At 51.0% G+C, this 13097-nt stretch overlaps 1 protein-coding gene across 1 annotated transcript in view; it reads left to right on the top strand.

The window, feature by feature from the left end:
* The window catches only part of LOC126493878 (T cell receptor alpha chain MC.7.G5-like), a 170272-nt gene extending 160893 nt beyond the window's left edge, over nucleotides 1-9379 (top strand). Inside the window, exons 5-8 of the mRNA XM_050130992.1 lie at nucleotides 5690-5947; nucleotides 7412-7456; nucleotides 8244-8351; nucleotides 8890-9379. Of these exons, the coding sequence (XP_049986949.1) occupies nucleotides 5690-5947; nucleotides 7412-7456; nucleotides 8244-8350 (410 nt within the window). The 3' untranslated portion in view covers nucleotide 8351; nucleotides 8890-9379. The remainder of the gene's footprint in view (nucleotides 1-5689; nucleotides 5948-7411; nucleotides 7457-8243; nucleotides 8352-8889) is intronic.
* Nucleotides 9380-13097: the final 3718 nt, after the last annotated feature.

The following is a 13097-nucleotide window of genomic DNA, read 5'->3' as shown; positions in this document are numbered from 1 at the left end:
TGTATTAGTGAGATACAGGTACATAAAAGAAGGAGAAAGAAACATTGGGAGAGTATTCATTGGGTATTGACCTACAAAGAAAGAGAAAATAATATGAAAACCATGAAGAGGGTCACATAAAAGCTTTGTTCCTGGGAGAATCTGAGGGGTCACGGGTAACTGCACAGTCGGAGTGCAGGTATTTGTACTGTGCTGTGCCAGGGTGGGGGGCCAGGTAGTAGGCCAGCTCACTTTGGGGAGCGGAACAAGACTCCAAGTTTATCCAAGTAAGTGCCTGGCCTTTGGAAGTCCCTTGCTTTCTTAAAGAATGAACCAGTGGTTCCTGAACTAATTTTGTGTGCTTCCTCATAAGATTTGGTTGGTTCAGATTCTAAATTTCCAGCCGTTGACTTAATGGTGCATTTTCTAAGATAGCTGCCAAGGAAAATTAACCTTTCTATGATAGGATTAGACTCTTCTGTGGTTCCTAGATCTGTATCAGAGAAGAAATTGTGACTAAGTATAACAAAAGATTTATTTTTACTTTTGTTACCATTTAGTTTCATAAAAGATGATGGATTAAATTTCCCAAAGATAGGGAACTTCGGACACACTCTTAAGAAACTCCATACTCAGCTTAGCGATAAGGAGGAACATAAAGTCTACATAATGCCAAAAACAATACAAAATTCGGAACATTAGACCCTATGGAAGTTAAATAGACATAACAAACAAATATAAACATTAGGGCTGCATTGAAGAGAGGATATTTAGAGTCTACCCATGCAATAGCTATTCACTGAGCAGCTCCAGCATCACAACCGCTGTGCTGGATGAGAGGAAGGGAGGGAGGGAAGATGAGAAAATGCAGGGTCTCCACCTCAGGATCCCAAGTTTAAACAGACAGTTTTGGCCCAGGGTTACCCGGGTTCTAGGGAGGCACAAACCAGTTGCCATGACTACAAAGGAGGATGTAGCCAACCTCTTACCCAGATTGCCTCATGTTTGTATTCATCCTCCTGCCATGATCTCTACGAGGAAAGAGTTTCGCTCTTTCATTGCTGTTCCTCAGCACAGTGCAGGATGTAGGCACCATCAGGCAATGACTATAGGGAGTGGGGAATGGCTCCTGGACCAACAGCATGGTTCATTGGCCTGGGGTGCCTGCTCCCTCATTCTGGGATCTGAGTTCAATCCCTGGAATCCACATGGTAGAAACTGAGAGGTAACCTCTGGAAGGAGTTGTCCTTTGACTTTCACATGTGTGCCAATGGCACACACACACATACACACACTCACTCTCACAACACTCACACACACACACACACTCACTCACACACACTCTCTCACACACACTAATCATTTTCAAAAGTGCCTGCTAGAAGAGTTTGATAAGGCTTTGATGGAGAGGAAATCGCTGTTTAAAACATGTTGTTTTGGATTAGTAGGTATTCTCCAACAGAGAAAATTGCCCGGCCTTTAAAACAGGGAGGTTATAGAGTCTATCCGCATAGAGTACAGTGCAGCAAGCAGGAGAAATGTAGATTGCCGAAGAGGCCAGCATGTCTTTGCTGGTGGGGGAGCTTCCCGTCTCTCCAGGGAAGGCTCCTTTTCTTGTGTTTGTTTGCTTTTGTGCTTCATCAAGGACCTCGTCTTGCCAAGGTTAATCAGTTAACCTAGATTAGAAAGCCCACCCTATTTCTGGAGAACCAGTTTAGACGCAAAAGGATAAAATTGTCTTGTAATGAGGGTGCAGCACAAATAGGTGTTAGCGGGGAAGGAAGAGATGGGATAAGGATGTGATGTCTGTGTGTCCATCTGAGGGACCACCAGGAAAAGAGGTACACTGAGGAAATGTCCCATTGGGATTAGAATCATCCCTGCAATGCGCAGGTCCCAGATGTGCACGAAATCATGGAAGGAAGCTCAAGAATGTGTGTTCGGAAAAGACTTTCACATTGACATTGCTCCTGGCAGGTAACCCTGTTGGGAAGACACCATCCTGTCTGTGTGTGCAGATCCCTGAAGCTGGGGCTGCTGGAGGGGCAGGAGCGGATGCAGCTCAGCTGCCTAGGTGCAGTTGTGGGAAGGAAATGAAGCTGTTTCATAATGATTAGAAAGAAACCATCAGCACCAGCGAGGCCCCTAATTGTGGCCGCAGGAGTGAATAGGAGAACAGGCAGATTCAGAGCAGAGAGAACCTAACGGTGAAAATTAGATGAGCATTTGAAATGGAATTTTAGTGTCCTACAGCTGGAGAAGGCACACTGAAATAAACACACACATGCATGCACACACACGAGATACTAATGAATAGTAACATTAACCTTTAGCTTGAGAAGCAATGGCTTTCCCTATTGTAAGATTTCATAAACTTTAAAATGCTAATGTGCATTGCTGGGCTTCAGACTGGAATGCACCACACTTTTCTATGTTTCCTGGGCTTCAGATTCCTTTTTCACCAAATTTAGGAGGACTGGGGCCCTGTGGCATCCTCACTGAGAGCCGTGCTCCTCCACACTGCTCTGACTTTAGGGTCTGTACCCCATACTGCGTCAGTCCTTATCATGGAACTCCCCAGGAAGAGGCAGAGCTTCCTCCTGGCTTGCTAGCTAGGCAGTGCTCCTGTGGCTGTGACGACTGTAGTCTGTGCACCCTCGGGAATACCAGACACATCTCCTTAAGGGAGGGCCTTCTTACACCCAGTCCTGTCGCTGAGCCTTGCCGATGTTTTCCACGTGTTGCCAGTGCAGTCTTCCCTCAAGAGTCATTTCATACCAGCCATGGTGGCACATAGCCTCAGTCTCAGCACCCAAGAAATTGAGGCAAGAGGATCATGAATCCAAGGCCAGCCTTGGGCTACAGAGCCAGACCCTATCAGAAAACAAAAAGAAACAACGTGTACTTTAAAAATCATTTTGTAATTAACCCATGGCTTCTCACATTCTTCCAAGTTGCCTGTCTTATCTTCAGTTGTGGTGTAGAGGCCAGAACGGGTACCTACCTTTCAGGAAGGCCCCACTGGCTCCAGGGTGGCTTATGGAAAGGTCTGTGAGACTATTCCTGAGGAAAGTTATCAGTGGTGAGACTTCTCTTCTGTCTTGAGGGGGACTGGTAAACTGAGGCAGGAGACGAGTGCCCCATCCAGGCTGGTCCAGCCCAGGTCAGAGTTCTTGTAAAGCACCCTTCTACTGTGTGTTATATGGTGGCTTCACTACGCTGACCTTTGGGTCAGGGACCAGCCTGGCTGTGCGCCCATGTGAGTATGACCATGCCAATGACCAGAGCAAGAAGACCTGATGGCCTGCTAGTGTAATCTCTAGCAAACTTGGGGTGTGCAAAACTTTATTTCTTATTTCCTCAGGCTCTTGTGGTAGCCTAAAGTGTTCCCAGTTCACATATAGAAGCCTCTGAGGAAGACAACCACACGTTTCTCTGTAAGGAGTCATTAGGAGGGGTGGTCAAGCTTCCTGAAAAGCCTGCAGGGCAGTTTCCTGATGCTATCCAAGCCTGAATGACCCACATCTGTGTCACTAACTCTCACTTCTGAGTTCCCAGTCATTAACTACGGGGCACAGACTTAGAGGCAAGGGTGTTTTCCATCACGCAGTGTCCCTGGGGACCCAAAGTGCTAATGCGTTCAGACTTGGCCTTCTGTACTCGTTTTGAATTGTGATGACAGGTTAGGATCCAGAACAGCTGAACTTGTAGTTGAAAAATTGATCCAGTCTCGCTACAGTGACCTCTGATGCCTTTCGGTGGTAAAAATGTGTTTTTCTTATGAGGTAGGAACAGGAGGTCTCACCACAGGGACAGAACCCAAAGACCTCCGATTAAAGGTGATTTGTTTCTGATTTTCAGGGGGAAAGGTGAGGTGGCAGTAGATGTCTCTGGGGCCGAAAATGAAAGGGACTAAAATCTAGGAAGCTTCTGTGCTACAGCTGTATCTTCTTGTCTGAAAGGGGCCAAAGCTCCGGGTCAGATCACGGCGCCCACCCAGCTCTGCTGATTCTCAGGCGGCACTGTGCTTCAGGCAGCTGTGCCCGGCCCTGATGGCTCTGGTTCAGGATCCAGCTGGAAGCCTGCATTGCCAAGGCCACCCTGGTTGTCTCAGTGAGCAGAGAGCAACACACGGGTCTGAAAACAGTCCGTGCACAGTGAAGAACTGTGGGAGTGGGATCAGGACAGGATCAGGACACAGGACAGGATCAGGACACAGGACAGGATCAGGACACAGGACAGGATCAGGACACAGGACAGGATCAGGACACACAGGACAGGATCAGGACACAGGACAGGATCAGGACACAGGACAGGATCAGGACACAGGACAGGATCAGGGCACACAGGACAGGATCAGGACACAGGACAGGATCAGGACACAGGACAGGATCAGGACACACAGGACAGGAACAAGACACACAGGACAGGATCAGGGCACACAGGACAGGATCAGGACACAAGACAGGATCAGAACCCAGGACAGGATCAGGGCACACAGGACAGGACACACAGGACAGAATCAGGACCCAGGACAGGATCAGGATCCACAGGACAGGATCAGGACCCACAGGACAGGATCAGGACATACAGGACAGGTCCCAGCCCTGCTGGAAACTCTCTAGGTGGTCTGCTGTGTTAAATCCTTCCTTCCGGCCAGCCTCTGCTTCCTCCTCTGAAGGTGGACCGGGGGCGGGGGGGGGGGGGGGGGGGGCGAAGGCATGGACAAATCAATGGGTGGGGGGGGCAGGGCAGGGGGGGGGGGGGGAGACTGGTCAGCGAGAGTCACATTAAAAACAAAATCTCTCAGAAAAAGTATAAGGAATTGTCTCAGCACTGAGGAAGGGTCCCCGTTTCCTGGACTAGACAGTGTGATGGGTTTGTTCAATTGTGAGTGTTCATGGTGAAACTCTACTTCCTGGAATAGACAGTGTGATGGGTTGTTTGATTGTGTGTGTTCATGGTGAATCTCTGGCACATTTGCTAAGTGCTGTGTGCTTGATGAGTTTCATTTGGCTTGGAGAAATACTCATTTCTCAAAAGAGCCTGGTTGGAAAGGCAATGAAGCAACATGTCTATTTTATAGGTGAAAGTTCTGAGACTTCAGTTGCCTGTTGATCTAATCAAGGCTGTCAGTGGTAAATTAGAGAGTCAGGACTTGGACTGCATGTTAGCTTTGTTACTCATTACATTTACCAATGAGAGAGAAATCGCCTGATGACATGATAGATTTTCCAACTTCATGTCTAGATATCACAGGCCTGCATTTCCCACCAGTGTCCAGCCTACTTGAGGGAGAGCGCTCTAGAGGACCAGCTTGGTCCACTTTTTCTAAGCTTGTTTTCATCCTGCCAGAGCAAAATTGTTGGCTAGTTACTGAGTTTGGAAGATGCTATTAAGTCAAAGAATGGCCAGAGGGCTTAGTGGCCCTCCCTTTCAATTTTCCCAGAATGCCAGACAGGACCTCGTGGAGAGCAACTACTAAGAGCTTGACTTGGCCAGGACTCAGGATTTGTGCCTGTCCCCAGCCCACCATGAACAGCTGGTTTCTAAGGTGTCACTTCTGATCTAAAGCCTGAGAACAACACCAGCTAACCCAGAGCGCTCTGTTTGTGCCTGTCACTGGCACCTGAGTTCTGGCCTCTGTTAGAACACAAAAGGTAGAAGGGAAAGAGGATCACCTTCTCACATCAGTCCTCTTGGCCCACAGACATCCAGGACCCCAAACCAGCTGTGTACCAGCTAAGAGATGCTCAGGCCAAGAACAGCACCATCTGCCTGTTCACCGACTTCGGTTCCCACGTCAACAAGTCAGAGGACGTGCCACCTGATGTGTTTGTCTCCAAGAACACCGTGCTGGACATGCGGTCTATGGATTCCAAGAGCAATGGGGCCATTGCCTGGAGTAACCACAGTAGTTTGAACTGTAAAGACACCTTCGGGCAGAACGCCTTTTACCCCAGCTCAGGTGAGTGCCACCTAAAGCCGTCTCCTCGCTTCAGGAGAGGTCCAGCTCAAATCTGTGGTCTAAAAGCTGCTTTGGTCAGATACTCATCGGTTGTCAGCAAGATCCACATCCTGTTTTACTCATGTCCTGTCCTAGCAGGCCACAAATGTCTGGCCCTAAAGCAGACGAGAGAACAGGACACAGGGTGTTGGCCCAGTATTGGCCTCAGTTAGTCTCCCTGTTTTGAATTCTCACCCACCTTCCTGTCATTGTTGGAGCCACACTCGCCCTCTCTGTTCTCCCAGGCACAGTTTCCATGCCCTTCCTGCCGCACAGCTGTCTGCCCTGACTTCCATGTCTGCCTAGAGTGTGGGTGTAGAGTCCCAGATGCTGGAGTGATGTAAGATGTCAGATGTGGAGGGAGCACCCTAGGGAGCACCATTCTGATTCCCTGATTTCCATGTCTGCCTAGAGTGTGTGGGTGCAGAGTCCCAGATGCTGGAGTGACGTAAGAGGTCAGATGTGGAGGGAGCACCATTCTGATTAAAGAAGATCAGCTCTTGGCAGAGGAACATGTCTGCTATGTCGGGCTGTAATTAATATACTCATTAACACAGAGTTAAGAAAACAGCCACCTCAGAGAAGGCTCTAAGGAAATGCGTTCACTCTGCAATGTAAAGGATAAGAGGGGACCAGCTGTGCCTCGGCCAGGGAGGACCCTGTGAAAACTGTGAGGGGAAGGCTGAGAGCAAGGGAAAGCTTCAGGGCATGAGTAGGATGATGTAAATCAGGGCCAGACCTCAGGTGGAGGCAAGAGGATCACAAGTTCAAAGTCATCTTCACCTACACAGCAAGTTCAGTTTAAGGCCAGCTGGACTACCGGGACCCTGTCTCCAAAAGTAACTAAGTGCCATAAACTGTAAGGCTGTTGCTGTGCAGAAGGCAGACTGTAGTAGGTCCAGCAGAAGAACGGGAATGCAAGAGAGAGATGATGGAGGCTCTGCCAGGTGATGGGGGGGACTCCAGTGGATAACACTACCTGGGCTTCAAGAATAGAACCACACAAAGATGGGAAAGCAATGGGGCTTCAAGGAAGGAGCAGAGCCTCTGAGTCAGTGGGACTAGATACTAACTAAGGGATGACAAAGGAAAAAATTTGGGTTCCAGAACATTTTTGGAATACATGGAAATATATGGCCCTAGTCACTGTGAATATGTCTCGCTGCCTTTACTGGTCTCTGGACTGAAACCTGCCACGTCCAGACTATTTTGACTCTGTGGTCCATGTAACATAGCATATACTTTCACAGCCCAGATATGTTGAAAGAATGAAAGAGTGTCCAGATGTCGGGGTGTTGCCCCCATTAGGACCTTTGTGCCAATTGGTGCCCCTGGGTAGTATGCTCCCTCCCCACTCTCTTCCAAAGAATCACATAAAAGTCTGCATGCTTTAGACTCTAAGACAATTGTTTTTTTTTCTTTTAGATGTTCCCTGTGATGCCAGGTTGATAGAGAAAAGCTTTGAAACAGGTAAGAGAAGGACCCGCCCAGTTTTGCACGATGCTGGAGGAAGCCACGAGCCCATAATAACCTTTAGTGCATAGGGGAGGAGAAGGGATGAATCTGGGGATGGGAACAGCACTTCCAAACCCACTTCCAGCTGCCCATGATCTGTCTTGAGTCCCTCCATCATGGTCAACTTGATTTTCCATTCTAAGTTCTTAGCAAGATGCGTCTTCAGCTTCACTAGGCCCGGGAGCCACTCCAGGCCTCCGCGCCTCCTTTATTAGCTCCTCTGTAAGGACAGCCAAAGAAGCTGCTTACTGTGCGGCTGGGAAGTTGTGAGCCCCTCCAGAGCAGCCCGACTAACCATGTCACTCTGAGAGCACTGTCCCTCGACATCTTGGGAAGCTTTGCTAGAAAGGTGGTAGAACCCACACAGCCTCAGGTTTGTCTTGTCTCAGAGCCACCTCATTCCTGAGTTGTTGCTCCTGTGGTGTCACTGAGGGGCCCAGGCCCACGGGGTGTGACAGCCGCCCTGAGCACCTACCCCAGCCCCATCCCAGAGCCTACAGGGCCTCAGAGTATTATGTGGTTAAGTCCTTTGGTGGTTGTTGCCTTAAAACACGATGCTCTCGCCCTGGAGGAATACACAAATCCCTTTGCCCTGGGGTGTGTGCAGAGGCTCAAAGAAATGGACCCGGGAGCTGCAGTCACCCACACCAGCCTGACCAGCTCTTGGGAAAGTCCGTAGCGCCTTGCTGTACAGACCTCTTGTGCACATACCCTTAACGGCTATGACTTCTTGGTTTCCCAGATATGAACCTCAACTTTCAAAACCTGTCAGTGATGGGACTCCGAATCCTGCTCCTGAAAGTGGCCGGATTTAACCTGCTCATGACGCTGCGGCTGTGGTCCAGTTGAGGTGAGACAGCATCAAAGCTGGAGAAGGGGTGGGGGTGGGGGGCTCAGGGTAAGACCCAGCCCTGAGAGCAAGTCCCCTCCATGGGAATTTGCTTTTGAATCCTAAGAATGGACTATGGGCAGAACTTTTCTGTCACTTCCTGTCACCGGCCGCTGTTGTGATGGCCTGAAGGGAGTTTACCAGAACATCCTCCCTTCCGAATCCTCAGCGGGGCCCCGCCCCTCCTGAGACAGATGAGGAACAGCTCTGATCATCCTTATTTAGAAATGGAGAAAGTGAGGCCAGGTCACACCAAGGGCCACGCGGCCGATGAGTAGAGAAGAGATTCCCACTCTGACGCTTGTGTACCTCGTGCCTCCCTCAGCTTGGTGCTGGAAGACACCATATTCATTATCCCTAAGCCTGGCTAGAGTCCTCAGGCTTCTACCCTGACAAGGTCCCCAGTCACTTTGCACAGCCCCAAACACAGCCGTCCCCATGGCATCCCTGAGTCCTAGTCTTCAAGACCAAGCCTGACCTCTGCTCTTCCTCACTCCAGGTTTCCAGACTGAAGGAGGCTGAACTCCCAAGCTCCTTCCTCTTCACCCCTCCTCGCTCTCTTCAAGCGAAAAGGAGCCCGCCCACCTCCTAAAGAAGGCTCTCGGGTCTGAGCAGCTCACAACCCCATCACCTGGGTCTCCTGAATCTGTGATGGAGACCGCTGAAGAGCCGCTGCTACCCTACTTCCTCACTGCTGCCGGCCACTCAAGACAGGCAGGGGCTGCTGCTTCTCCTGGATGTGAAGACCCTTCACACACACCCCTGCTCGCCGCACCCCCACCCCCGCGACTGCAGCTCCTGGTGAATGTTGTAAAGAGCGTGTTTTTGGTTTTTGTTCTTTTAAAGCATCCAGAAAGAAATGCGCAGTACTCTGTCCTCAAGGTGTAGAAAACTTAACTCCTTGTCTAGACCCTCCCTGCTCCTGTGTGTCTGAGCTGTACTGTACATCGCTCTGCTGTGCATGGCTTCATTAAAGATGACTCAGAAGAGCAGAAACTGTGATCCTATCTCACTGGGTTTGGTGGGGACATTTTCACGCTGCTTAGCACCAGCTAGGCAGAGAGAAACCGAAGTGTGTGTGTCACGCTGCCCAACCTCTTCTCGGGATGAACTCCTAAACATTCCACTAAGCAAGCTGTGCCAAGGGCCAGGAAGGTGTTTGAACAAGTGTGGGTCCCAGCTCATACCATGCCTTGGGGCCACTCATAACAGGCCGACAGCATGGGGGAGGGGTGTCCTGACCTATAGCTGAAATTTACCAGACAAGAATGACAAGTGTCCCCAACACTGTCACCCACTCTCCAGGGACATTTTTTTTCTTTCATGCTCAGAGTGTCTTGTCACTGAGAAGTGTTTCACCCTATAAATCTATGGCTGGGACTTGGCCAAGCAGAGTAGATGTCCCAAACGCTCACCTCTAGCATAAGTGAGAGTCCCTGGGCCTCAGAGCACCCAGCTCTCTGCCCAGTCCTCCCGAAGGGCGGGATTCTGACGGAATACACTCCAGAGACCAACGAACAACTGCCTGTCCAAGACCAAAAAGGAGTACTTCCTGATTCCCAGGACTGCCCCGCCACCACCCAGTCCTTCCATGGTTCGCCCATGCCAGAAATAGGCAGATCCTCCCAACTATAACCCAGGCCTGCTTCTTCTCATGGGGATGGGGCTGCCAGCTTGAAGAGGGGATGGAGGGCTTGCCCCTCCCTTCTATGAGCTTCAGGGTCACCACCTATGAGGGGTCAGGTGGGACTGGAGGCCACCTACAGCAAAACCCATGTCCCAGAGAAACCACAGAATCTCATTCTAAGCTGCCTCATCGCTAGCCTACACAGAAGCCTTTCAAGATTACTAAAGGGAAAGGCCTCAAGAGACACCACCAGGACAGGGCCACCCTCACACATGGAGGAGGGGCTCTGAGGCCTCTTCCCCAAACCCCTCCTCATCTGTCTGACACGATGCCAGGGGACTACCACTGGGAATTTCTTTTAATTAAGCCATTCTCTTCCCAGTATTAAATGAAAATGCCCCTGGGAAGGTTAGTAGAGCAAGCCTTTATCAACCATTAAAAACTTAGGGCAAATTAGTTTTTCTCCCTCCTCCAGGAAGTAGTAATTCACTTTGTTCTTATAAAAAGAAAAAAGAAAGATCCAGGCAAAGAAAGTGTGGGGGCTGGGGAGCAGGAGTACTCCTGGAAACTGGCTATAGCTATACAGAAGCTGCAGGGGCCCTGGTGAGCATGGGGTGGGCAAAATGCCTGGAAGGCAACAGAGCAGCCAAAGACAGACCCCTCCTCTAGACTTGAAAGAGGCCCAGGCCTCTACTGAACCACACTAGCCCAGTGCCATCAGACAGCAACATCCAGAGGTCACTAGAACCCTAGGGTTACCTGAGAACCATGGTGAGGGGCTGTAGCAAGGGCTGAAGATCTACCACACCCCTGAAGTAAGGTTTCTTCCTTCCAGGCCCAACCCAAGCTAGGCTGTGACAAGGCCCTGGCAGGCAGGAGGCCATCAAGAGATCGGTGTCAACTTCACTCTCTGAAAAAATGGCCATCTTATCAGAACACGAGCATCCCCTCACTGCGGGGGCTGTCTCCACAGGGGCTGAACAAGTGCTGGGAACAGGCAAGAGGCTCCTTCATGGCGGGTTCTAGGCCGACCACTGCTTAGTCCAGAAGGAAGGGGTTACTGAGGAAACCTGAAGACACGACAAAGAGACAGTGGTCACAAAGCTGCTGCTGCATCCTAACCAGCCTGGACCAACCCACGGAGGGAAGGCACCCATCCGCAGCAAACAATTTGCCAGGGCTGGTTGTAAGATGGATGCCTCCAGGGTCTAGACAAAGGCCCTGCTCCCTCAAGAGCTTTATGTAGACCAACTCTGGCAGTAGAAAACTGGGCCTCCGTGTCCCAAGGCCAGAACATGGAGGGTGCTCTGAGACTTCCTCAGAGGTTTGCCCACCCCCTCCCAGTGCAGCTGGGGTCATGGTTGAGCCAGACAGGAAGCAGACAGGCTGCACAGGCCTGTGTTAGGGAGCATCCAGGTAGGAGCTCCACTCTGACCACCCAGGCAGCCCTCTGAGGCTTAAAGCTTTCCTTCTCATTTTGCTTTGGGGTACACCATAGAGTTCAACTCCCAAGTCTCACGTGAAACCCTGACACCACTTCCCTATCAGGTGACATCCGGGCAGGGAAGTGTGCCGGACTGTGTCCGCTGCTGGGGTGGGAGGAGCGCCTTGCTCATTGGTATGTCCTCATAGCGCAGTACCTGGCGCCCGACAGACACCAACAAATGAACCTATGAGGACCCCCACACTAGTCCTGGGGGGAAGCTGAGCTCCAGAGGGAAGAAGGGGGGGGAACTAATAGAGGACGGGGCTGGGTGAGCCACCGCCGCCATTTGCAAGGCGTAGAGTAAGCTGGCAAATCTATCAGAATAATGAAAACTCGAGTGGTGGCCTCTTGGGGAGGGCATTCCGTGCAAGCACTCAAAGCCCCCACTGAACCCTGGGAAACAGGGGTTTCTAAACGTCTCAGCTCTGGTTGCACGTGACTACTGACGTTCCAGGACCAAAAGGTCACTTGGTGTCCACTTCAGCTTCTCCTGTGACCCATACTAGTCCCCTCAAGCCTACTTCCCTCAAGTAACACGTGGGAAGAATGGCTTTTGGCTTACTCAGTACAAGGGGGGAAGGCTATGTCCAGCCCACCCGGCCCTGGCCGGGATGTGAAGGCTGCCCCTGCCCACACACAGCTAAGGCTGGGTCCCCCAAGGGATCCTTCCAGAGGGAATGTGAGAGAGACTGTCGAATAAGGTGACTCTTGCTAGTGCATACGCTGGGGCAGCCTGAAGGACTACCAGCCCCTGCGTTGTGGACGGCCACATGAGCCGCACTGCCAGCTTTGGGCCTCTTCACACAGACACGTAAGGCACAGGATCTCCTCCAAGAATCACAAACAGCTGCACCCTGAAATGGCAAGCTGGTCAGATACCGAATCAATAGCCAAAAGTAGAACAGGAAATGGAAAGAGCTTCCCACTTCCCTCCAGGTGTTTGGGGCTAAACAGCCCCCTCCCATTTCCGTGACGTCATGGTTGCTGACAGGGGCAAACAGGGCGCCCTTTGAAGCTCTCCGCAGAAGCCACATCCTCTGGAAAGAGGAGTTAAAAATACAGAGTTGGAGATAGCATCTCTCCAGGCCACGTGCCCAGAAGAGGGAGGCTGGGCCGTTAGACCGCAGCCCAACCACAGGTGCAGAAAAGAAGGCCACCAAGCACACTGGGAGGGGCTTGCAGGCCCTGGTGCTAACACCCATGCCCGACAGCCGGCTGGGGAGGCACTGCTGCTCCATTCCCCAGAAATCACCCCCCAACCTCTACTGCCCTGAAATTAGACCGTTCTGTATACTTAGCTCAAGGGAGAAAGCCTATTCCCGCCCACCTTGCACTGGACAGGATGCGAAGGCTGCATCTGCCCACACACACCCCTAAGGCCGGTTTCCCAAAGGTACCTTCTGCAAGAAGCCCCATGCTCTCCCGTTCCCACTCCAGACTGATACTTAAGTGTCGTAGCCCTGGTGGACATCTATCTGTCTTTCAGGGTCCAAGGAAGCCACAGAACTTGGGACCTGAAACGCTTCTGTCTTGGGTACCCCGCTGTTGTAGTGTCGCAAGATATCCACACGGGGGCGGCAGTGCTCCACCAAAA

Source organism: Alexandromys fortis, unplaced genomic scaffold (genome assembly GCF_014885135.2).
Source record: "Alexandromys fortis isolate MF-2015 unplaced genomic scaffold, M_Fortis_MF-2015_v1.1 scaffold_347, whole genome shotgun sequence".
NCBI lineage: Eukaryota > Metazoa > Chordata > Mammalia > Rodentia > Cricetidae > Alexandromys > Alexandromys fortis.
This window is presented reverse-complemented; position numbering and strand designations above follow the sequence as displayed.